Source organism: Oncorhynchus nerka, unplaced genomic scaffold (assembly GCF_034236695.1).
Source record: "Oncorhynchus nerka isolate Pitt River unplaced genomic scaffold, Oner_Uvic_2.0 unplaced_scaffold_832, whole genome shotgun sequence".
Classification (NCBI taxonomy): domain Eukaryota; kingdom Metazoa; phylum Chordata; class Actinopteri; order Salmoniformes; family Salmonidae; genus Oncorhynchus; species Oncorhynchus nerka.
The window spans coordinates 222,813-247,064 of NW_027040437.1; the positions used below are offsets into that span (position 1 = coordinate 222,813).

General features: G+C 42.6%; 1 protein-coding gene across 1 annotated transcript in view; it reads right to left on the bottom strand.

Moving 5' to 3' along the window:
* LOC135571042 (NACHT, LRR and PYD domains-containing protein 12-like) overlaps positions 1–24,252 on the bottom strand; it is a gene marked incomplete at its 3' end in the record, with an annotated part of 106,640 nt that overhangs the window by 79,277 nt on the left and 3,111 nt on the right. Inside the window, 8 exon segments of the mRNA XM_065016854.1 lie at positions 10,292–10,465; positions 10,927–11,100; positions 12,795–12,968; positions 13,255–13,762; positions 13,765–15,045; positions 15,591–15,819; positions 15,949–16,033; positions 16,333–16,449. Coding sequence (XP_064872926.1) covers positions 10,292–10,465; positions 10,927–11,100; positions 12,795–12,968; positions 13,255–13,762; positions 13,765–15,045; positions 15,591–15,819; positions 15,949–16,033; positions 16,333–16,449 — 2,742 coding nt within the window.

Here is a 24,252-nt window from a genome sequence, read left to right on the forward strand (position 1 = left end):
TACAGGTACAGCTGTAGTGTTGGTGACAATGACCCGGGTGGATGTAGTACTAACTACAGGTACAGGTACAATGGTTGTTTAACACGTTATCACGTCAATGTTTTATCCTTATTTATAACTTATTTTGCCCAATATTTATCGATTCCGTTCTTCTCCCAGTGACAGTTAAATGCACTCTCTTTCTCAAGTTACACTCAGTTAACTGTCAGAGAGGCTTGCGCATTCCTCTTCCTACCAGTTGGTCACAGACACACAGCCTGTTCTTCCTCTTTTTTCTAATCTGCTCATTCTTCACATAGAATTGTCATTGATTAGTTTATTTTTCATTCATTCATACACACCCTTCGTTTTATCTAGTACGACCTATAGTGTCTTACCTACTGACTTAATTAACTTCCTCTACATAAGCCGGTATTATCCAATAGGATTTTCACGCATACCCTTCGTTTTACCTAAAACGACCTATAGTTTCTTACCTACTGACTTAATTCACTTCTTCTACATAAGCCGGTATTATCCTACAGGATTTTTCACGATATGACGAGACTACTGCCTAACCGGGTCAGCCTGTCTTCATACCCATACCCTTCATAACCATACTTCACCCACCCAATACTGGCCTCTATTTCGTATTAGACCAATATCGTGGCGTGACCTACCGATTTACAGACCCCGTTTAGCTAGACGGAGCGTTTTTATCCGCAGGATTTATTTTGCTGTTGAACCCAGCCAAATCGGGTCAGAGTTCTTCTGCTTCCTATATATTCACCTGTTCAGTCCCCCTCTTTTCAACAGGAGCGGTAGCCGTGAATTATCACAGGATTTATTTTGCAGTTGAACCCAGCCAAATCGGGTCAGAGTTCTTCCGCTTCCTATTTATTCACCCGTTCAGTCCCCCTCTTTTCAACAGGAGCGGTAGCCGTGAATAACCCACCCAACCCCTTTCTAATCTTTTTTTTAAAGGGCGGTATTCGTGGACTTTTCTACTTATTTTTTGATACGTTTATGACCCTATGAGCAGGCAGCAGCTGCCCCACACCAGGCCAGAGGCAGCTCAGCCAGAGAGCGCAAACAACCACACCTAGTCAAACCACACAAAGTCCACAAATGAATGGCTCGGTGAGAGGGGCAGTCTGAATCACACACACCCAACACAGGTCACCCGCTCAGGTTGATTGGGCTGCGTTGTACACACATCCCAAAACAAATCCCGAGACAGTCGAGCCCGGCCAAGCAGAATCAGACGGAACAACTCCCCTCAACCAAACCAAACACGTGGGTTCGTTCGAACCGACCGATCAGAAAGAGTGCAAGCCCCCTGCGCTAAACGCCCGACACCCGCGAGGTTCACAGCCCCTAGTCACTTAGTCCTTACACCTGCACATATCTGTTTATTTATCTATTTTTAACAACCCCCCAAATCACACATGCATGCAATTCATTGAATTGAAAAGTTCTTCAACATTTACTGGGTTTTTAGGACATTTTAAAGAGAGACCTACGTGACGCCCTTCTCGCTGAGACAGGATCTCTGAAGCAATCTATACCAACATTTCAACTACGTAAGAACAAGCTTACCTTTTTGTAGTTGTGTGGCCACATTTGTTTGCAAGATTGTCCAAAGAAACTATCACCAGTCCGGAACGTCACTCTTTGCGATCCCTTGGTCTCCTGGCAAAAAGCTCGCCAAATTATGTCGTGGAGAATCATTTCAAAATATAACACTTACAAGAACTTGTGAATTCAATATAGGCTTTTAATACAAACATATCAGAAGCCTAGATGGTCCGCGGAACACACCCTTTTCCAGAGCACTGGCTCTGATTTATACACATACAACATATGAGTCCATCCCACATGCAAATGAAGTTACTTCCCTCAGTCCATCTGCCACCATTATATCCCAATCTGTGCATCCTGCTTGTTCAGCTCGATAACGCCCATATCTGCTTTCAGTCAAGTTATAATGGTGACAGGACCTCTTCATGTCCCAAAAATAATACATGCCCATCTTATGCTATGGGCCCCCTTACGTTCAGCCTGGTGTGTTCTTTGGTATGTCTGTCCTTATTAGGACTCGTAGACTGTGTCTCTTCTCTTCATGTCCTAAAAATATATGCCCTATGTCTATAGTCCATCCATTGGTCATTTGGCTGACCCCCTCCTTTGTATGTCCCTCTTGACTTTGGTATGTCCAACTGTCCTATGCTCTCATGGCCTTACTCTGGCCTCCTGTCCTATACAATAGACAATGCATTTTACCAGAATGGCAAATGCACTCTAAGTGTATCTTTCTCTTGTGTTACAGTATTATGTTTCTCCCTATATGTATATCTTTCTCCCACAATGCCCACCTAGACCCTCCCCTATAGGTTTAGCTTGTACGGTCGGAGTCCGCACCTTGGGGAGGGGGGGGGAGGCTGTCACGTTCTGACCATAGTTCTTTTGTGCTTTCCTTGTTTTAGTATTGGTCAGGACGTGAGCTGGGTGGGCATTCTATGTTATGGTTCTCAATCAGAGGCAGGTGTTAGTCATTGTCTCTGATTGGGAACCATATTTAGGTAGCCTGTTTTGTGTTGGGTTTTGTGGGTGGTTGTTTCCTGTCTTTGTGTTTGCTGCACCAGATAGGGCTGTTTCGGTTTTGCCACGTTTATTGTTTTGCAGTTTGTTCATGTTAAGTGTCTCTTATTAAAGAACCATGAACTTCAACCACGCTGTGTTTTGGTCCGCCTCTCCTTCACAGGAAGAAAGCCGTTACACCCAAACCTTAACCATTCATAATGAGGCCCTAAACATTCTGTTTAAACTCTATCCCAAACCTTAACCATTCATAATGAGGCCCTAAACATTCTGTTTAAACTCTATCCCAAACCTTAACCATTCATAATGAGGCCCTAAACATTCTGTTTTAACTCTATCCCAAACCTTAACCATTCATAATGAGGCCCTAATCTTAATGTTTAAACTCTATCCCAAACCTTAACCATTCATAATGAGGCCCTAATCTTAATGTTTAAACTCTATCCCAAACCTTAACCATTCATAATGAGGCACTAATCTTAATGTTTAAACTCTATCCCAAACCTTAACCATTCATAATGAGGCCCTAATCATTCTGTTTAAACTCTATCCCAAACCTTAACCATTCATAATGAGGCCCAACACATTGTGTTAACACAGGCTTGGCCAACTATCGTCACAACACATTGTGTTAACACATCCGTGACCAACTACAGTGGGGCAAAAAAGTATTTAGTCAGCCACCAATTGTGCAAGTTATCCCACTTAAAAAGATGAGAGAGGCCTGTAATTTTCATCATAGGTACACTTCAACTATGACAGACAAAATGAGGAAAAAAATCCAGAAAATCACATTTTTAATTTATTTATTTGCAAATTATGGTGGAAAATAAGTATTTGGTCAATAACAAAAGTTTACACAGCAACTCGTATCTCTCAGAGAGTCACTATTCCACTGAGACCTAATTGAAACACAAAGCAGAAAATGGAATCTGAGCTATGTGTGTCATTCTTATTGAAAGTCCTGTTAACTCTCTCACAAAAACGCACACACACACACACACACACACACACACACACACACACACACACACACACACACACACACACACACACACACACACACACACACACACACACCCCTCTAGCTCAATATAGCCATCTCTGGCCACGGTAAGCATCTAGTTAATGAGAAGGGGACTAAAATCAATATACACACCTTGGGAGGAATTCCTGATTACCTAGCCCTCGTGTCTGTCTGTCTGTCTATGTGTGTGTGTGTGTCCTTTATCTTCCTCAGTGGGGAAAGAGAGAAATGAAGAAGTACATTTAAAGACGAACGTCGTCCTGAATCATTTCTGCTGACTAATCTCTCCCTCCTTCTCTCTCTCTCTCTTACTCTCCCTCCTCAGCAGCTCATATCTCTCAGAGAGTCACTGATGTCACCCAGCCCATCAGGGCTCAAAGGCCCCCAATTACCAAACATAAAGCAAATTCCACACATCCTCTCTCTCTCTTTCCCTCTGTTCTGAGTCTCTCCATTCCCTCTCTCTCTTTCCCTCTGATCTGACACTCTCCCCTCCCTCCCTTTCTCTCTTTCAATCTGTTCTGACTCTCTACCCTCCCTCTGTTCTGACTCTCTACCCTCCCTCTCTCTCTTTCCCTCTGTTCTGACTCTCATCTCTCTCTCTCTTTCCCTCTGTTCTGACTCTCTACCCTCCATCTCTCTCTGTGATATCTCATTTTCTTTTAAATAAAAATGTTCACACAAAGTGAACTGTTTTTGCTTTGTAATTCTGGGTTATTGTGTGTAGATTGATGAGGGGAAAAACACATTTAATCCATTTTAGAATAAGGCTGTAACGTGACAAAATGTGTAAAAAGTCAAGGGGTCTGAATACTTTCTGAATGCCATGTATATCAGTATATTAGACTCTCTCTCTCTCTCTCTGCAGTGATGTTGTTTTCATCACTTCTGGTTTAACACTGCCATCAAGTGGTGATTGTCCAAACTGCACCACTGTTACGATAGAGAAAGTGAGAGATAGAGAGAGAAGAAAGTGTGGGAGAGAGAGAGAGAAGAAAGTGTGGGAGAGAGAGAGAGCAGAGTGTGGGAGAGAGAGAGCAGAGAGAGAGAGCAGAGAGAGAGCAGAGAGAGAGAGCAGAGAGAGAGCAGACTGTGGGAGAGAGAGAGAGAAGAAAGTGTGGGAGAGAGAGAGAGAAGAAAGTGTGGGAGAGAGAGAAGAAAGTGTGGGAGAGAGAGAGAGCAGAGAGAGAGAGCAGAGAGAGAGAGCAGACTGTGGGAGAGAGAGAGCAGAGAGAGAGAGCAGAGTGTTTGGGAGAGAGAGAGCAGAGAGTGTGGGAGAGAGAGAGCAGAGAGAGAGCAGAGAGTGTGGGAGAGAGAGCAGAGTGTGTGGGAGAGAGAGAGAGAGCAGAGAGAGAGCAGAGTGTGTGGGAGAGAGAGCAGAGTGTGTGGGAGAGAGAGAGCAGAGTGTGGGAGAGAGAGAGAGCAGAGAGAGAGCAGAGTGTGTGGGAGAGAGAGAGCAGAGAGTGTGAGAGAGAGAGAGGGAGCAGAGAGAGAGCAGGCTGAGAAAGCAAAGAAAGAGTGAGAGAGCAAAGAGTGAGATAGCAGAGAGAGAGCAGAGAAAAGAGAGCAGCAGAGCAGAGAGCAGAGAGAGAGCAGAGAACAGAGAGAGCAGAGAAAAGAGAGTGCAGAGAGCAGAGAGCAGAGAGAGAGCAGATAGAGCAGAGCGAGGAGAAGAGAGCAGAGAGTGAGATCAGAGAGTGAGAGAGAAGAGGGCAGAGAGAGCGGAGAGAGCGAGCAGAAAGAGAGCAGAGAAGAGAGAGAGAGCAGAAAGAGAGCAGAGAAGAGAGAGCAGAGAACAGAGAGAGAGCAGAGGGAGGGAGAGAGCAGAGAACAGAGAGAGAGCAGAGGGAGAGAGAGAGAGTAGAGAACAGAGAGAGAGAGCAGAAAGAGAGAGCAGAGAGAGAGAGCAGAGAGAGAGGGCAGAGAGAGCAGAGAGAGAGAGGGCAGAGAGAGCAGAGAGAGAGAGGGCAGAGAGAGCGGAGAGAGCGAGCAGAAAGAGAGCAGAGAAGAGAGAGCAGAGAACAGAGTGAGAGCAGAGGGAGGGAGAGAGCAGAGAACAGAGAGAGAGCAGAGGGAGAGAGAGAGTAGAGAACAGAGAGAGAGTAGAGAACAGAGAGAGAGAGCAGAAAGAGAGAGCAGAGAGAGAGAGGGCAGAGAGCAGAGAGGGCAGAGAGAGCAAGCAGAAAGAGAGCAGAGAAGAGAGAGCAGAGAATTCTGTTGCTATAGTGACCCTGCATCACAACACTCTGTTGCTATAGTGACCCTGCATTACAACACTCTGTTGCTATAGTAACCCTGCATCACACCACTCTGTTGCTATAGTAACCCTGCATCACAACACTCTGTTGTACTAATTGTACAATTTGTTTAATTCTATTCCACATATTTAATTGTTTTGTATTTCATTTCATATTTGTTTCATGTTTCAACCAGTCGCAGGTTAACATCAACCTGACAGAGGAAACGTAAAATCAATAAACAAACTGTTTTCACAATTAACAAGCTTTTCTTGTTTCAAGTATGTTTTATTATGAAAAGTACAATATATCCTTGTATACTTGTCCAACTATGGAGCGTATGTCCATATATAATTATATATAATTGTATAATTAGTTTTTCAACATAAAAGACAACACATGATCACATTGGTATTTTAACAGTGTTGTTGTAAGAGGTCCTCACAACTATAGAAAGACACGCATGTGTGTGTGTGTCCAGAGTGTGTGTGTGTGTGTCCAGAGTGTGTGTGTGTGTGTGTGTCCAGAGTGTGTGTGTGTGTGTGTGTGTGTCCAGAGTGTGTGTGTGTGTGTGTGTCCAGAGTGTGTGTGTGTCCAGAATGGGTGTGTGTCCAGTGTGTGTGTGTGTCCTGAGTGTGTGTGTGCCCAGAGTGTGTGTGCCAAGAGTGTGTGTGTGTCCTGAGTGTGTGTGTCCAGTGTGTGTGTGTGTCCTGTGTGTGTGTCCTGTGTGTCCAGTGTGTGAGTGTGTGTCCTGTGTGTGTGTTTGTGTGTGTGTGTGTATTTGTCCAGTGTGTGTTTGTCCAGTGTGTGTGTGTGTGTGTGTGTGTCCAGAGTGTGTGTGTGTCCAGAGTGTGTGTCCAGTGTGTGTGTGTGTGTGTGTCCAGAGTGTGTGTGTGTCCAGAATGTGTGTGTGTGTCCAGTGTGTGTGTGTGTCCAGTGTGTGTGTGTGTGTCCAGAGTGTGTGTGTGTGTCCAGAGTGTGTGTGTGTCCAGAGTGTGTGTGTGTCCAGAGTGTGTGTGTGTCCAGAGTGTGTGTGTGTCCAGAGTGTGTGTGTCCAGAGTGTGTGTGTCCAGTGTGTGTGTGTGTCCAGAGTGTGTGTCCAGTGTGTGTGTGTGTCCAGTGTGTGTGTGTGTCCAGTGTGTGTGTGTGTCCAGTGTGTGTGTGTGTGTCCAGAGTGTGTGTGTGTCCAGAATGTGTGTGTGTCCAGAATGTGTGTGTGCCCAGTGTGTGTGTGTGCCCAGTGTGTGTGTGTGCCCAGAGTGTGTGTGTGCCAAGAGTGTGTGTGTGTCCTGAGTGTGTGTGTCCAGTGTGTGTGTGTGTGTCCTGTGTGTGTGTGTGTGTCCAGTGTGTGTGTGTGTGTCCAGTGTGTGTGTTTGTGTGTGTGTGTGTATTTGTCCAGTGTGTGTTTGTCCAGTGTGTGTGTGTGTGTGTGTGTGTGTGTCCAGAGTGTGTGTGTGTCCAGAGTGTGTGTGTGTGTGTGTCCAGAGTGTGTGTGTGTGTGTGTCCAGAGTGTGTGTGTGCCCAGAGTGTGTGTGTCCAGTGTGTGTGTGTGTCCAGTGTGTGTGTGTCCAGAGTGTGTGTGTGCCCAGAGTGTGTGTGTGCCCAGAGTGTGTGTTTGTGTGTGTGTGTGTATTTGTCCAGTGTGTGTTTGTCCAGTGTGTGTGTGTCCAGTGTGTGTGTGTCCAGTGTGTGTGTGTCCAGTGTGTGTGTGTGTGTCCTGTGTGTGTGTTTGTGTGTGTGTGCGTGTGTGTGTATTTGTCCAGTGTGTGTGTGTGTGTGTGTGTGTGTGTGTATTTGTCCAGTGTGTGTTTGTCCAGTGTGTGTGTGTCCAGAGTGTGTGTGTGTCCAGAGTGTGTGTGTGTCCTGTCTGTGTGTGTGTGTCCAGTGTGTGTGTGTGTCCAGTGTGTGTGTGTGTCCAGAGTGTGTGTGTCCAGTGTGTGTGTGTCCAGTGTGTGTGTGTGTGTGTCCTGTGTGTGTCCTGTGTGTGTGTGTGTCCTGTGTGTGTGTGTGTGTGTCCTGTGTGTGTGTTTGCGTGTCCACTGTGTGTGTGTGTGTATTTGTCCAGTGTGTGTTTGTCCAGTGTGTGTGTGTCCAGTGTGTGTGTGTGTCCAGTGTGTGTGTGTGTCCAGAGTGTGTGTGTGTCCAGAATGGGTGTGTGTCCAGTGTGTGTGTGTGTCCAGTGTGTGTGTGTGTCCAGAGTGTGTGTGTGTCCAGAATGTGTTTGTGTCCAGAATGTGTGTGTGCCAAGAGTGTGTGTGTGTCCAGAGTGTGTGTGTGCCCAGAGTGTGTGTGTGCCCAGAGTGTGTGTGTGCCCAGAGTGTGTGTGTGTCCTGAGTGTGTGTGTCCAGTGTGTGTGTGTGTCCTGTGTGTGTGTGTGTGTGTCCTGTGTGTGTGTGTGTGTGTCCTGTGTGTGTGTGTGTCCAGTGTGTGTGTGTGTGTGTCCAGTGTGTGTGTGTGTGTGTGTGTGTGTGTGTCCAGTGTGTGTGTGTGTGTGTGTGTGTGTGTGTCCAGTGTGTGTGTGTCCAGTGTGTGTGTGTGTCCAGTGTGTGTGTGTGTCCAGAGTGTGTGTGTGTCCAGAGTGTGTGTGTCCAGAGTGTGTGTGTGCCCAGAGTGTGTGTGTGTGTCCTGTGTGTGTGTTTGTGTGTGTGTGTATTTGTCCAGTGTGTGTTTGTCCAGTGTGTGTGTGTCCAGAGTGTGTGTGTCCAGTGTGTGTGTGTCCAGTGTGTGTGTCCAGTGTGTGTGTGTGTGTGTGTGTATTTGTCCAGTGTGTGTGTGTGTGTGTATTTGTCCAGTGTGTGTTTGTCCAGTGTGTGTGTGTGTCCAGAGTGTGTGTCCCCAGTGTGTGTGTGTGTGTCCTGTGTGTGTGTGTGTCCTGTGTGTGTGTGTGCGTGTCCACTGTGTGTGTGTGTGTGTGTGTATTTGTCCAGTGTGTGTGTGTCCAGTGTGTGTGTGTGTGTGTGTGTCCACTGTGTGTGTCCAGTGTGTGTGTGTCCAGTGTGTGTGTGTGTGTCCAGAGTGTGTGTGTCCAGTGTGTGGGTGTGTGTGTGTGTGTGTCCACTGTGTGTGTGTGTCCAGTGTGTGTGTGTGTCCAGTGTGTGTGTGTGTCCAGAGTGTGTGTGTGTCCTGTGTGTGTGTGTGTGTGTGACCACTGTGTGTGTGTGTGTGTGTGTGTTTATTTGTCCAGTGTGTGTTTGTCCAGTGTGTGTGTGTCCAGAGTGTGTGTGTGTCCTGTGTGTGTGTGTTTGTCCTGTGTGTGTGTGTCCAGTGAGTGAATGTGTGTGTGTGTGTCAGGTTATTATTTTAGGGACACTGAGTCACCAAAATCCCAAACCCCAAACCCTGGATAGAGGGGCTCAGTGAATGTGGAGGTGAATGTGATCAGGTGGGTCAGTGTGTCAGAGGAGGCTCTATAGAAGGACAGAGTGCCGGCTGGCCAGTCCAGATACACTCCTACTCTGTGGGAGCTGGAGGAGGGGACGTCTATGGTAGTGAGATTATCATTGTGCCTGGCAGTGTAACGGTTGTCAGAGCAGAACAGACTCCAGGACTTGTCATTGTATCCAAGATAACAGTCATCTCCTCTCCTGCTGATTCCTTTATATGTCACTCCTATATCAGCCCTTCTCCCCCTCCACTCTACCTCCCAGTAACAGCACCCAGTCAGACCCTCTCTACACAGCACCTGTCTATAGCCCTCAAATCTCTCTGGGTGATCAGGATACGGCTGCTCCTCTCTCCTCCATGTCACCTTTCTGTTCCCCCCAGACAGAGAGAGGCGTCTGTTTACTGTGTTTGGGTCCAGTGTGAGATCACAGACATCTGATGGATGAAACCAGACACAATATTAGAAATCATCATCATTCACATTAGAATGTTAACTCACTTTTAACTAATTCATTTAATGTAGATGTTTCTAGGTCTCAAAACGAGAAGTTAAGGTAACTTGAGACTTGTTGAATGATCATATGTTATACTGTATGGTAATATAAAACACACCTTTTCCTATTAATTACACACACCTGTATGAACACAAACACACACACACACATTTTCAAAACAACTCTGTAATCTTTGGTGTCCCTGATTTCTGCTTCTGTAGAACTACAGCTGATATTTAATATGACCAAGTCAGTAATGATGGTGGTATTTGACTTAACTTGAATTAAGACTTATTCTTAGTCATATTCTTCACAGCAGTCAACACTCACATTTTCTAAGCCCAGGTTTCATTCTGTTCTCTCCACCATGTTCCACACTGTAGCGGTAAGCAGAAGAACAGACAGTCATTGAGTGACACACACACACACACACACACACTTACACACACACAAACAGTCAGCATGTAACTTTACTAATTCCGTCCAAGTGGTGGTCAGAATGTTTGTCTTAACTAGCCTGATAAGTCCAACATGTCTGATATGAACATTGACATAAACCCTCTACATACTTGAGTTTCTCCAGTCTGCAGTGTGGATCCTCCAGTCCAGCAGAGAGCAGTCTGACTCCTGAGTCTCCTGGGTGATTGTATCTCAGGTCCAGCTCTCTCAGGTGTGAGGGGTTTGACCTCAGAGCTGAGACCAGAGAAGCACAGCCTTCCTCTGTGACCAGACAGCCTGACAGCCTGCAAAGAGTCAAATCATATTAAAACCACACTGATATTCTTTGGTGGTGAGAATAGTGACAGTATATATTATTTCAACATATTCAGATATATCAGTGTCCTGAAACCTTCCATATCTATTCATAAATGAATGTATCATTATTAGAAATGACAAATTATCAAAGTATTGCTTGTAGATAGAAAAATGTATAGTACAAATATTATAGTAGACTGACCAGACCAGTTTAAAAAGCAGTATCAGTCAGAAGACAGACAGTGAGGAATCAGATGTAGATTGTATTGAGTATACAGTCCACACCATATCTATTTAGACAGTGAGGAATCAGATTTAGCAAAGCACCACATTTAAAACTGTAAGCTTCACTGTCCAAACACATATGGTGTGGACTATGTGTGTCTGGTAAACACATGTGGATCTGGTGAACAGTTATCACTTGTTGACCAACTACAGGAATACTGACCTCAGAGTCTCCAGTTTACAGTGGGGATTCCCCAGTCCAGCAGAGAGCAGCTTCACTCCTGAATCCTTCAGGTCATTGTTACTCAGATCCAGCTCTCTCAGGTGTGAGGGGTTTGAACTGAGAACTGAGGCAAACACTTCACAGGATGTGTCTGTGAGTTTACAGACAGTGAGTCTGAAACACAGAAGAAATACAATGACAGACAGGTTATATTAAAATATTTCGCTTAGCTTTCTCTGCTTACACTGTAACCTGTGCACAAATAACGTGTTGGTTTTAGCCTCAGACCAGAGAGGCCTAGAAATGACACATTTTCCAAGTATTGCTTGTAGATAGAAAGATGCATATTAACAAATATGTAAGTAGACTGACCAGACCAGTTTAAAAATCAGTATCAGTCAAAAGACAGACAGTGAGGTATCAGATTTAGATTGTATTGAGTATACAGTCCACACCATATCTATTTAGACAGTGAGGAATCAGATGTAGATTGTATTGAGTATACAGTCCACACCATATCTATTTTTACAGTGAAGCTAACATTTTAAATGTGTCTCTATTCTCCAACATTTTGGATTTGAGGTCAAATGTTTCATATGAGGTGACAGTTTATAATGTCACCTTTAATTTGAGGGGATTTTAAGACATATGTTTCACTATTAAAAATGAAAACAATTTATGTTTCCAGTCTCCCCATTTGAAGAAGTCTTAAGTATTCTGAACAATTCACTCATAGTGAATTAAAATAGTCAAAAATGTAGTTTTTTGTCGTAAACTCGTTGGTTGCATTTGCAGTTTGTGTTGGTTGTGTTTTTGGTTGTGTTTTGCCCAATAATAAAATGGTGGATGATGAGTGGAGTAACTTTTCTGTCTAAGAGAGTAGATAACATGTTTCTAAACAATAATGAATGAATCCTGATGATGTTAAGAAAAATCATGAAAGAATCATGAATAATAATGAGTGAGAAAGTTACAGAGGCTACAACAAAACATGCTAACCTCTCACCATTACCAATAACAGAGGATACAACAAAACATGCTAACCTCTCACCATTACCAATAACAGAGACTACAACAAAACATGCTAACCTCTCACCATTACCAATAACAGAGACTACAACAAAACATGCTAACCTCTCACCATTACCAATAACAGAGGCTACAACAAAACATGCTAACCTCTCACCATTACCAATAACAGAGGCTACAACAAAACATGCTAACCTCTCACCATTACCAATAACAGAGGCTACAACAAAACATGCTAACCTCTCACCATTACCAATAACAGAGGATACAACAAAACATGCTAATCTCTCACCATTACCAATAACAGAGGCTACAACAAAACATGCTAACCTCTCACCATTACCAATAACAGAGGCTACAACAAAACATGCTAACCTCTCACCATTACCAATAACAGAGGCTACAACAAAACATACTAACCTCTCACCATTACCAATAACAGAGGGGGTATGATGTTTGTACCTCTAACTTTCTCATTCATCATCATTCACGATTAATTCATAATTATGGTAGCATCCACATGAATGTAGAAGTGTTCAGAAACATCTTCTATTCTTACTGACAATACAAGTAAAGTGACTCCAAAATGACAGGACATTATTCACCATTCAGTTTCTATTAGGAAAACATCTAAAACACAACCAAGACAAACTGGAAATGCATTCAACAAGTTAGTAGAATCACAAGCTTGATGTAATCACTGCAGGCATGGAATATGGGACCAAATACTAAACGTATGACTACTTTAATACACTATAAGTGAATATAACCGAATAATTACGACTTTTCAAATGGGAGAACTACATACATAAAGTGCTTTCATATCTGATAATACTGACCTCAGAGTCTCCAGTTTACAGTGGGGATTCCCCAGTCCAGCAGAGAGCAGCTTCACTCCTGAATCCTTCAGGTCATTGTTACTCAGATCCAGCTCTCTCAGGTGTGAGGGGTTTGACCTCAGAGCTGAGACCAGAGAAGCACAGCCTTCCTCTGTGACTCCACAGCCTGACAGCCTGACAAAGAGATCATCATGACATCACAAACACACTGTTAATTTAACACCAGTAGTGTAGAAGGACAATGGCAGATGCATTTGGTTAATTATCCAAAACAACATATAGATTCATCTTCCATCTCCTAGAATTGTATGGTCATATTGTTATACTAATGTGAAAATCAATGAATTTATTCAATAAGTTATTCAAATGAATATTATGTAAATATTATAATACATAATTTTCTCTAAACTGAACATTTCTTCCTGATGATTAGTTCTTATATGTCATTTTATTTACTCACAGAGCAGCTCTGGAGGCTTTGACCACTGGCAGCAGCCTCAGAAGACCTTCCTCTGATCTGGAGTATTTCTTCAGGTCAAACACATCCAGCTCCTTTTCTGAAGTCAGCAACACAAAGACCAGAGCTGACCACTGTGCAGGTGACAGGTTGGGTTTTGAGAGACTTCCTGATCTCAGGTATCTTTGGATCTCCTCTACTAGAGAATGGTCATTCAGTTCATTCAGACAGTGGAACAGATTGATGCTCCTCTCTGGAGAGAGATCCTCCCTGATCTTCTCCTTGATGTACTCGACTGTGTCTTCATGGCTCTGTGAGCTGCTTCTGGTCTTTGTCAGTAGACCTCGTAAGTGCTTCTGATTGGACTCCAGTGAGAGGCCCAGGAGGAAGCGGAGGAAAAGGTCCAGGTTTCCCGTCTCACTTTGTAAGGCTTTATCCACAGCACTCTTGTAGAAAGTAACTTTACGCCTTTGTTTGATCCTCACAGAAAGGTTCCTGGACGTTGATTGAGGTTCTCCATTAGATTCTCATTGTTGTTGATGAATGAGAGGAACACATATACAGCAGCCAGAAACTCCTGAATGCTCAGATGAACAAAGCAGTACACCTTGTCCTGGTACAGCCCACATTCCTCTTTAAAGAGCTGTGTGCACAATCCTGAGTACACTGAGGCTTCATTAACATCAATGCCAGCCTCTTTCAGGTCTTCTTCATAGAAAATCAGATTGCCCTTCACAAGCTGTTGAAAAGCCAGTTTTCCCAATGACAGAATGCTCTCTTTATTCCAGTGTGGATCTGTCTCTTCTTTCCCAATATACTTGTCATTCTTCTGTTTGGTATGAAACACCACAAGGTGTGCGTACATCTCAGTCAGAGTCTTGGGCATCTCTTCTCTCTTATTTTCCAGCATGTGTTCAAGGACTGTTGCAGAAATCCAACAGAAGACTGGAATGTGGCACATGATGTGGAGGCTCCTTGATGTCTTTATGTGTGAGATGATTCTGCTGGCCAAGTCCTCATCACTGAATCTCTTCCTGAAGTAGTCCTCCTTCTGTGGGTCATTGAACCCTCGTACCTCTGTCACCTGGTCAACACACCCTGAAGGGATCTTATTGGCTGCTGCAGGTCGGGTAGTTATCCAGAGGAGAGCAGAGGGAAGCAGATTTCCCTTGATGAGATTTGTTAGCAGAACATCCACTGAGGTTGACTCTGTGACGTCCCAACAGATCTTGTTCTTCTGGAAGTCTAGGGGCAGTCGGCACTCATCCAGACCATCAAAGATGAACAGAACTTTGTACTTGTCGTAGTTGGAGATTCTTGAATCTTTGGTTTCCATTGAGAAGTGATTAAGAAGTTCAATTAAAGTGTGTTTGACCTCTTTCATCAAATTCAGCTCCCGAAAAGGGAATGAAAATACAAATTGGACATCCTGATTTGCTTTTCCTTCAGCCCAGTCCAGAATGAACTTCTGCACAGAGACTGTTTTTCCAATGCCAGCGACTCCCTTTGTCAGCACAGTTCTGATAGGTTTGTCTTGTCCAGTTAAGGGTTTGAAGATGTCATTACATTTGATTGCAGTCTCTGGTCTTGCTTGTTTCCTGGTTGTTGTCTCAATCTGTCTCAGCTCATGTTCATTATTGACCTCTCCTGTTCCACCCTCTGTGATGTAGAGCTCTGTGTAGATCTTATTGAGAAGTGTTGGGTTTCCTTGTTTAGCGATCCCCTCAAATACACATTGAAACTTTTTCTTTAGATTAGATTTGAGTTCACGTTGGCAAATCACAGCAAGCTCATCTGAATGAAGAAATAATAGGATGTGTAGGACTGTTGTAAAGTTTGAAATTACATGAATTTATTCTCTAAACTGACTGTATAAATGTGTACAGTATTGTAGGACTGTTATGAAGTTTAAATATTTTCAAAAAGACCGGTGTGACTGATTATATTATTATCGGTATTATTGATGGTATAATAAATAACACAGAGGATATTAATATTACGTCTGTTTTAATGTCTACAGTATTGTAGGACTGTTATAAAGTTTTACATTATAATAATTTAGTCTCTTAACTGACTGTATAAATGTGTAAATGTTTTCATAATGCATTACAGACTGGTGTGACTGATTATATTATTATCGGTATTATTGATGGTATTATTAATGTTCTCTCTCTAAATGAATCACCACAACACATCCCTGCTGCTACTTGATGAGGTCACTAGGTGTTGTGTTAAGGCTGCTACAATATCATTGAGTTACACAGCTACTTTAGCTGTACTTTAGCTACAGCTTTTAAATGTTATGAAACATCATTCAACATGAGGCAGACAGATCTTACATTTCTCCAGTGTGTCAGCAAGCTCCATCTGGTTCATTTTCCTCAGGATGTGCAGTGTGATCTTCAGAGCCCCCTCTCTGGCACTGCTCTCCTGCTTCTCATCTTCAGCGTCCACCACTTCCTTATCCTGCTTCTGACTCTCAAAGCCTTCTGGGAGTTCTGGACTAAGAATCCTCTTGAACATCTTCAGCTCGTTCTTCACAAATGTCATAATTTTCTCTTCAAGCAACTGAAATAAATAAAGTAAATAAGTTAAGCAAGATAATAAATGCTTTCTCATTAACACATTAATGAATGATTGACAGATCAACTTTACTTGAGGTAAACAAAAACAAATGTACATAACAGGACCACATACACTGAATATGGAGGCCAGGTCTGTTTGATGACTCTGGGAAGACTGACCACTGAGAATCTCTGACTCTGATCTCTCCTGTTGGTTTCTGTGGACACAACATGCGATTACATCTCCTCATCCAGGGAGTACACACACACACACACACACACACACACACACACACACACACACACACACACACACACACACACACACACACACACACACACACACACACTGAGGGAATGTTCTGTTTGTTTAATATTGTTTTAGGACTATGAAAATGGACAAAATGATTAGCCTGTGGATTATGAAAACAACAACAATAAATGGGAAAATGGGAGGAGAAATGACTAGAGACAGTGTTGTTTAACTCACTGACCAGGAACCATGAGTTCTTCTTACCTTTGTTCAGTAGAAAAGTCTCCCTCTCTAAAGGTTAGAGGAGGATCCATAGACTGGTCACTCTTCATGGACACACAGCTGGGAACAGGGGAGGCTGGTCTCTCCTGCTTGATTGGTCTTCAACACAACAGAGACAAACATTACATCTCTCATCTTCTCTGAGCTCAGATGGGGAAACATAAGAGTTTCATTCCAAAACACTATATATCAATTTTCAGAAATGTTAGTAAATTAGCTTTTATTGTTCAAAGCATTTCTGAAAGAGATTGGTGTGTTTTTTCTCTATCTAATCATGGCATGGGGTTGTTCACTATCTAATCATGGGGTTGTTCACTATCTAATCATGGGGTTGTTCACTATCTAATCATGGGGTTGTTCACTATCTAATCATGGGGTTGTTCACTATCTAATCATGGGGTTGTTCACTATCTAATCATGGGGTTGTTCACTATCTAATCATGGGGTTGTTCACTATCTAATCATGGGGTTGTTCACTATCTAATCATGGGGTTGTTCACTATCTAATCATGGGGTTGTTCACTATCTAATCATGGGGTTGTTCACTATCTAATCATGGGGTTGTTCACTATCTAATCATGGGGTTGTCCCCTATCTAATCATGGGGTTGTTCACTATCTAATCATGGGGTTGTCCCCTATCTAATCATGGGGTTGTTCACTATCTAATCATGGGGTTGTTCACTAGCTAATCATGGGGTTGTTCACTATCTAATCATGGGGTTGTTCACTATCTAATCATGGGGTTGTTCACTATCTAATCATGGGGTTGTTCACTATCTAATCATGGGGTTGTTCACTATCTAATCATGGGGTTGTTCACTATCTAATCATGGGGTTGTTCACTATCTAATCATGGGGTTGTTCACTATCTAATCATGGGGTTGTTCACTATCTAATCATGGGGTTGTTCACTAGCTAATCATGGGATTGTTCACTATCTAATCACGGCATGGGGTTGTTCACTATCTAATCATGGGGTTGTTCACTAGCTAATCATGGGGTTGTTCACTATCTAATCATGGGGTTGTTCACTATCTAATCATGGGGTTGTTCACTAGCTAATCATGGGGTTGTTCACTATCTAATCATGGGGTTGTTCACTATCTAATCATGGGGTTGTTCACTATCTAATCATGGGGTTGTTCACTATCTAATCATGGGGTTGTTCACTATCTAATCATGGGGTTGTTCACTATCTAATCATGGGGTTGTTCACTATCTAATCATGGGGTTGTTCACTATCTAATCATGGGGTTGTTCACTATCTAATCATGGGGTTGTTCACTAGCTAATCATGGGGTTGTTCACTATCTAATCATGGGATTGTTCACTATCTAATCATGGGGTTGTTCACTATCTAATCATGGGGTTGTTCACTATCTAATCATGGGGTTGTTCACTATCTAATCATGGGGTTGTTCACTATCTAATCATGGGGTTGTTCACTATCTAATCATGGGGTTGTTCACTATCTAATCATGGGGTTGTTCTCTATCTAATCATGGGGTTGTTCACTATCTAATCATGGGGTTGTTCTCTATCTAATCATGGGGTTGTTCACTATCTAATCATGGGGTTGTTCACTATCTAATCATGGGGTTGTTCACTATCTAATCATGGGGTTGTTCACTATCTAATCATGGGGTTGTTCACTATCTAATCATGGGGTTGTTCACTATCTAATCATGGGGTTGTTCACTATCTAATCATGGGGTTGTTCACTATCTAATCATGGGGTTGTTCACTATCTAATCATGGGGTTGTTCACTATCTAATCATGGGGTTGTTCACTATCTAATCATGGGATTGTTCACTATCTAATCATGGGGTTGTTCACTATCTAATCATGGGGTTGTTCACTATCTAATCATGGGGTTGTTCACTATCTAATCATGGGGTTGTTCACTATCTAATCATGGGGTTGTTCACTATCTAATCATGGGGTTGTTCACTATCTAATCATGGGGTTGTTCACTAGCTAATCATGGGGTTGTTCACTATCTAATCATGGGGTTGTTCACTATCTAATCATGGGCTTGTTCAATGACAGATATGTATTTGTTTAAAATCACTTGATGTCTTCATTTCAGAGAGACAAATAATCATGTTTTTTTTCCGCAAAATGCTATATATTTGCCTCACTCTCAAATGTTACCGACCGGAATAATGAGGCTATAAGGATTACCAGTACTGAGTCAATGTGCAGGGTACCAGGTAGTTGAGGTAATAATGAGACTATAAGGAGTACCAGTACTGAGTCAATGTGCAGTGTACCAGGTAGTTGAGGTAATAATGAGACTATAAGGAGTACCAGTACTGAGTCAATGTGCAGGGTACCAGGTAGTTGAGGTAATAATGAGACTATAAGGAGTATCAGTACTGAGTCAATGTGCAGGGTACCAGGTAGTTGAGGTAATAATGAGACTATAGGAGAACCAGTACTGAGTCAATATGCAGGGTACCAGGTAGTTGAGGTAATAATGAGGCTATAAGGAGTACCAGTACTGAGTCAATGTGCAGGGTACCAGGTAGTTGAGGTAATAATGAGGCTATAAGGAGTACCAGTACTGAGTCAATGTGCAGGGTACCAGGTAGTTGAGGTAATAATGGACTATACGGAGTACCAGTACTGAGTCAATGTGCAGGGTACCAGGTAGTTGAGGTAATAATGAGACTATAAGGACTACCAGTACTGAGTCAATGTGCAGGGTACCAGGTAGTTGAGGTAATAATGAGGCTATAAGGAGTACAAGTACTGAATCAATGTGCAGGGTACCAGGTAGCTGAGGTAATAATGAGACTATAAGGAGTACCAGTACTGAGTCAATGTGCAGGGTACCAGGTAGTTGAGGTAATAATGAGACTATAAGGAGTACCAGTACTGAGTCAATGTGCAGGGTACCAGGTAGTTGAGGTAATAATGAGGCTATAAGGAGAACCAGTACTGAGTCAATGTTGTGTTTGGTTAATATTGTTTTAGGACTATGAAAATGGACAAAATGATGAGCCTATGGATTATGAAAACAACAACAATAAATGGGAAAATGGGAGGAGAAATGACTAGAGACAGTGTTGTTTAACTCACTGACCAGGACCCATGAGTTCTTCTTACCTTTGTTCAGTAGAAAAGTCTCCCTCTCTAAACACTATAGGTTGCATCATAGACCGGTCACTCTTCATGGACACACAGCTGGGAACAGGGGAGGCTGGTCTCTCCTGCGTGATTGGACTTCAACACAACAGAGACAAACATTACATCTCTCATCTACACTGAGCTCAGATGGGGAAACATAAGAAGAGTTTCACAAATAGAACTGACTTCTAGACGCTCGTTGCAGCGCCCGAGCAGTGTGTCATTTTTAAAAACGAGATTAATTTAGCGACGCGAGCGTTGTAGTCAGTCTGTCAGCCCCGCTAAAAGGCTGGTGTCGTTACTCTGCCTTCTCCGGGGGCATGTTGAGGTAAATTTACTAACCGGGAGGGTTGAATGATGTCATTTATTGGAGGGCTGGAAGACGCACTCTCGAGGTTGTTTACTCACAATATCAGATATTAAGATGATTTTTATAATGAAGGTATACTGAGGTTGAGGTTCTGACTAGTGATTATTTACCCGGGGTTCAATACCTGCTATTGAGGCGCCCTGAAAATAATATTCAAAAGTTTGGTCATTGGACACAGAGGTTTAAACACTAAAGTTACCGTCCATCTAGTGAAGAGAGGAGAACCGGACAGAGGTAGCCAGTGTCCGTCAACGAGAGAGGGAGAAGCCTCACCGGGATTTAACAGGTGGAAGAAACAACCGGGGAGCTCCATCGGTCCACAAGAAATGCAGACAGCCGGTGATGATGTAGTGGTAGCTATGGTAACTAGGATGCTGCTGGTAGAGTAACTAGCTAGCTTACCGAGATGTACTGACTAGCTAGGATAACTAGGATGCTGCTGGTAGAGTAGCTAGCTAGCTTACCGAGATGTACTGACTAGCTAGGATAACTAGGATGCTGCTGGTAGAGTAGCTAGCTAGCTTACCGAGCTGTTCCGACTAGCTGGTCGTTCTGTACCTCATCTCGATGATGAATCCGGTGAACCACAAAATGAAACAAGGATAGAGAGTGAAAAGGATCTGGCTACACTCATACTGTCCCTAACCGTAAAGAAAAAAAACTAATTGAACAATAAACTTTGGCGTCTCAACACTGTAACAAACTCCGTCGTTATTCCCCAAGATCACCTCAGTCCACTCTGCGCGTAACCGGACAATATCCTTGGCGCCACACCGAACGTGGACGCGGACAGTTCTGTACGGGGACGCGGGCAGTTCTGTACGGGGACGCGGAGTTCTGTACGGGGACGAGGACAGTTCTGTACGGGGACGCGGACAGTTCTGTACGTGGACGCGGACAGTTCTGTACGTGGACAGTTCTGTACGGGGACGAGGACAGTTCTGTACGGGGAGGAGGACAGTTCTGTACGGGGACGAGGACAGTTCTGTACGGGGACGCGGACAGTTCTGTACGGGGAGGAGGACAGTTCTGTACGGGGATGAGGACAGTTCTGTGGGTTACATTAGTAATATTCATATTGGATTATTATGTAAAACAAACATTCTATGTTTTTTTATAACAATATGTTGAGATCTGGGTCCATATCCACAAAGTGTCTCAGAGGAGAAAATTGGTCGTATAAGTGCTGAGAATAAAGACATTTTACACTTATGGGTCTAAATTAAAGCTATTTATGAAGTCTCTAGTCCCACCTAGTCAGCAGATATTTAGGACACCTGGTGAGCTGTCCTAAGTAGTTAAGAGTTAACAGCAGCTGTCCTAAGTAGTTAAGAGTTAACAGCAGGTGTCCTAAGTAGTTAAGAGTTAACAGCAGCTGTCCTGAGTAGTTAAGAGTTAACAGCAGGTGTCCTAAGTAGTTAAGAGTTAACAGCAGGTGTCCTAAGTAGTTAAGAGTTAACAGCAGCTGTCCTAAGTAGTTAAGAGTTAACAGCAGGTGTCTTGATAATACTATAGAATAATGCAGTCAGTGGTTCCTGAGCCACACGTGTAATTGCTTTGAGTAGTTAGAAAATAATGTTTTGATATTTGATATGATTAATACATTAATAATATATGTCTTGTGCTTTTGGCAATAATTTATGTAAAATAATTATGAATAACAAGTGATACCATGTGTGTTTCTAAAGCATTTTGTCTTCATTTTGGCAGATTAACTCATGCTTGTTCCCCAAGATTAACTCAGGTTCTCACCCAGTGGCTAAGGAGTTGGACCTGTGGCCTAAAGGTGGCTGGTTCGAATCCAGGTGGAAAATGTGCTATTTGCTAACTGCTGGGCTGCATGATGTCATTTATTGGCGGGCTGGAAGTCGCACTCTGTCTTTTCTATTCCGAGGTTGTTTACTCACAATATCAGATATTAAGATGATGTTTATAATGAATGTATACTAAGGTTGAGGTTTTGACTAGTGATTATTTACCCGGGGTTCAATACCTGCTATAGTCACTTTTTTTCTCCACCAAAAGCAACACAGGGTATATAGCTAACTAAAGTCATGAGACCATTTTAGAAAATAATGGGACATATAGGCTGTGGTTGCTGCTATTTTATGTCCATCATATTGCTGCTTGTAGCCTATAACTGATGCTTCATGGTCCATCATATTGCTGCTTGTAGACTATAACTGATGCTTTGTGGTCATATGCTCCCATCTATTGGAAATTTTGCAATTAAAAGTTATTAATTCAAATACAGACATTGGTGGGGCTGCTGAGAAATAAAGTGTATTTTTCTGGTTAATTTCTTAGATCTCTAACCTGCCCCACCTTTCACACGCCAATTGCTAGACTTTCACATAGAGGTTTCCAGGTCATCCAGTTCAAACCACATTTGAAAAATAAAACACGTGGCTTGTTGATCAAGTGTTCAGCCTTGCAATAATAAATATAATAAAATAACAAAACAAAAACAGCAAAATGCTGAGACAGGTTTCGATTAACAAAATAATCAGTGCTATTTGGTACTATAATGGTATTTACTAACATAATATTATTACTAAAACAGTTTCTAAAATAATTTGGGTTAAAGTTAATGCTAAAATAGGTAATACGTAGGGTTAGATGCTGATGTAAAAAGGGCTTTATAAATACATTTGATTGATTGTTAGGTTTAGGGATTTTAAGGCAAAAAACAGTATGGGTTTATAGCTCTCTTGCTCCTCCCTGTGGCCTTCTGTAGGTACTACATAACTCATTCACGACACCTGCTAGGCTCATAATCTGAGGTAGCAACTGCATCAGATCTACAAATCAATGAGCTATACCTGTCCGTTTGTTTTCTAACTCAGTGAAACTGCGCAGCTTTCACTCAATCCGATGCCGGCGAACGAACATTTCGATGCATTTCAAATTACCCAGCAGCCATTTAGAAACAACAAGTCATCAAAAAAAGTGTTGTTTCTTAATTTAAAAAATGTCTTCTGGCTGTTTAAATCGGCCACATCTTGAAAAAGAGGACAGGGACATAGGTTTTGTTTAGGTTGTATACCTTTTTCTGAAAACAAATATGGTTAACCATGACCAGAAAAGGTTTAAGGTTTAGCACCTCGTATAAAGGGTTATATTTATATTATTGTACTGTATAGTCAGATACTTCCTAATCTCCTATAAAGGTTAATATATATATATTATAGTTTGTGTCGGGGTGCTGTGGTCAGGTCAGTCTGTTATATCTGGAGTATTTCTCCTTTCTTATCTGGTGTCCTGTGTGAATTTAAGTATATCTCTAATTTTCTCTCTCTGAGGACCTGAGCCCTAGGACCATGCCTCAGGTCTACCTGGCCTGATGACTCCTTGCTGTCCCCAGTCCACCTGGCCGTGCTGCAGCTTCAGTTTCAAACGTTCTGCCTGTGGCTACGGAACCCTGACCTGTTCACCGGACATGCTACCTGTCCCAGACCTGCTGTTTTCAACTCTCTAGAGACAGCAGTAGATATACTCTGAATGATCAGCTTTGAAAAGCCAACTGACATTTAGTCCTGAGGTGCTGACCTGTTGCACCTTCTACAACCACTGTGATTATTATTATTTGACCCTGTTCGTCATCTATGAACATTTGAACATCTTGGCCATGTTCTGTTATAATCTCCACCCGGCACAGCCAGAAGAGGACTGGCCACCCCACATAGCCTGGTTCCTCTCTAGGTTTCTTCCTAGGTTTTGGCCTTTCTAGGGAGTTTTTCCTAGCCACCGTGCTTCTACACCTGCATTGCTTGCTGTTAGGGGTTTTAGGCTGGGTTTCTGTACAGCACTTTGAGATATCAGCTGATGTACGAAGGGCTTTATAAATACATTTGATTGAATTTGAATTGATGTGGATGAAGTCTTATGCCAGACCCACAAAGAAGGTGAGAAGTTAAAACAATTAGGTTTTTTCTTCTTCTACTGAGCTTTTGTTGTTAGTTGGAACATTTAGAGAAACTAAGAAGTATTTTCCCCTTATTTGTATTGATAGTGTGTTATGTTCAGAATACACAGCGATACTTTACACATGTGGATACCTGTGTGTTATGTTCAGAATACACAGCCATACTTTACACATCTGGATACCTGTGTGTTATGTTCAGAATACACAGCCATACTTTACACATCCAGATACCTGTGTGTTATGTTCAGAATACACAGCCTTACTTTACACATCAGGATACCTGTGTGTTATGTTCAGAATACACAGCCATACTTTACACATCAGGATACCTGTGTGTTATGTTCAGAATACACAGCCTTTACACATCTGGATACCTGTGTGTTATGTTCAGAATACACAGCCTTTACACATCTGGATACCTGTGTGTTATGTTCAGAATACACAGCCATACTTTACACATCTGGATACCTGT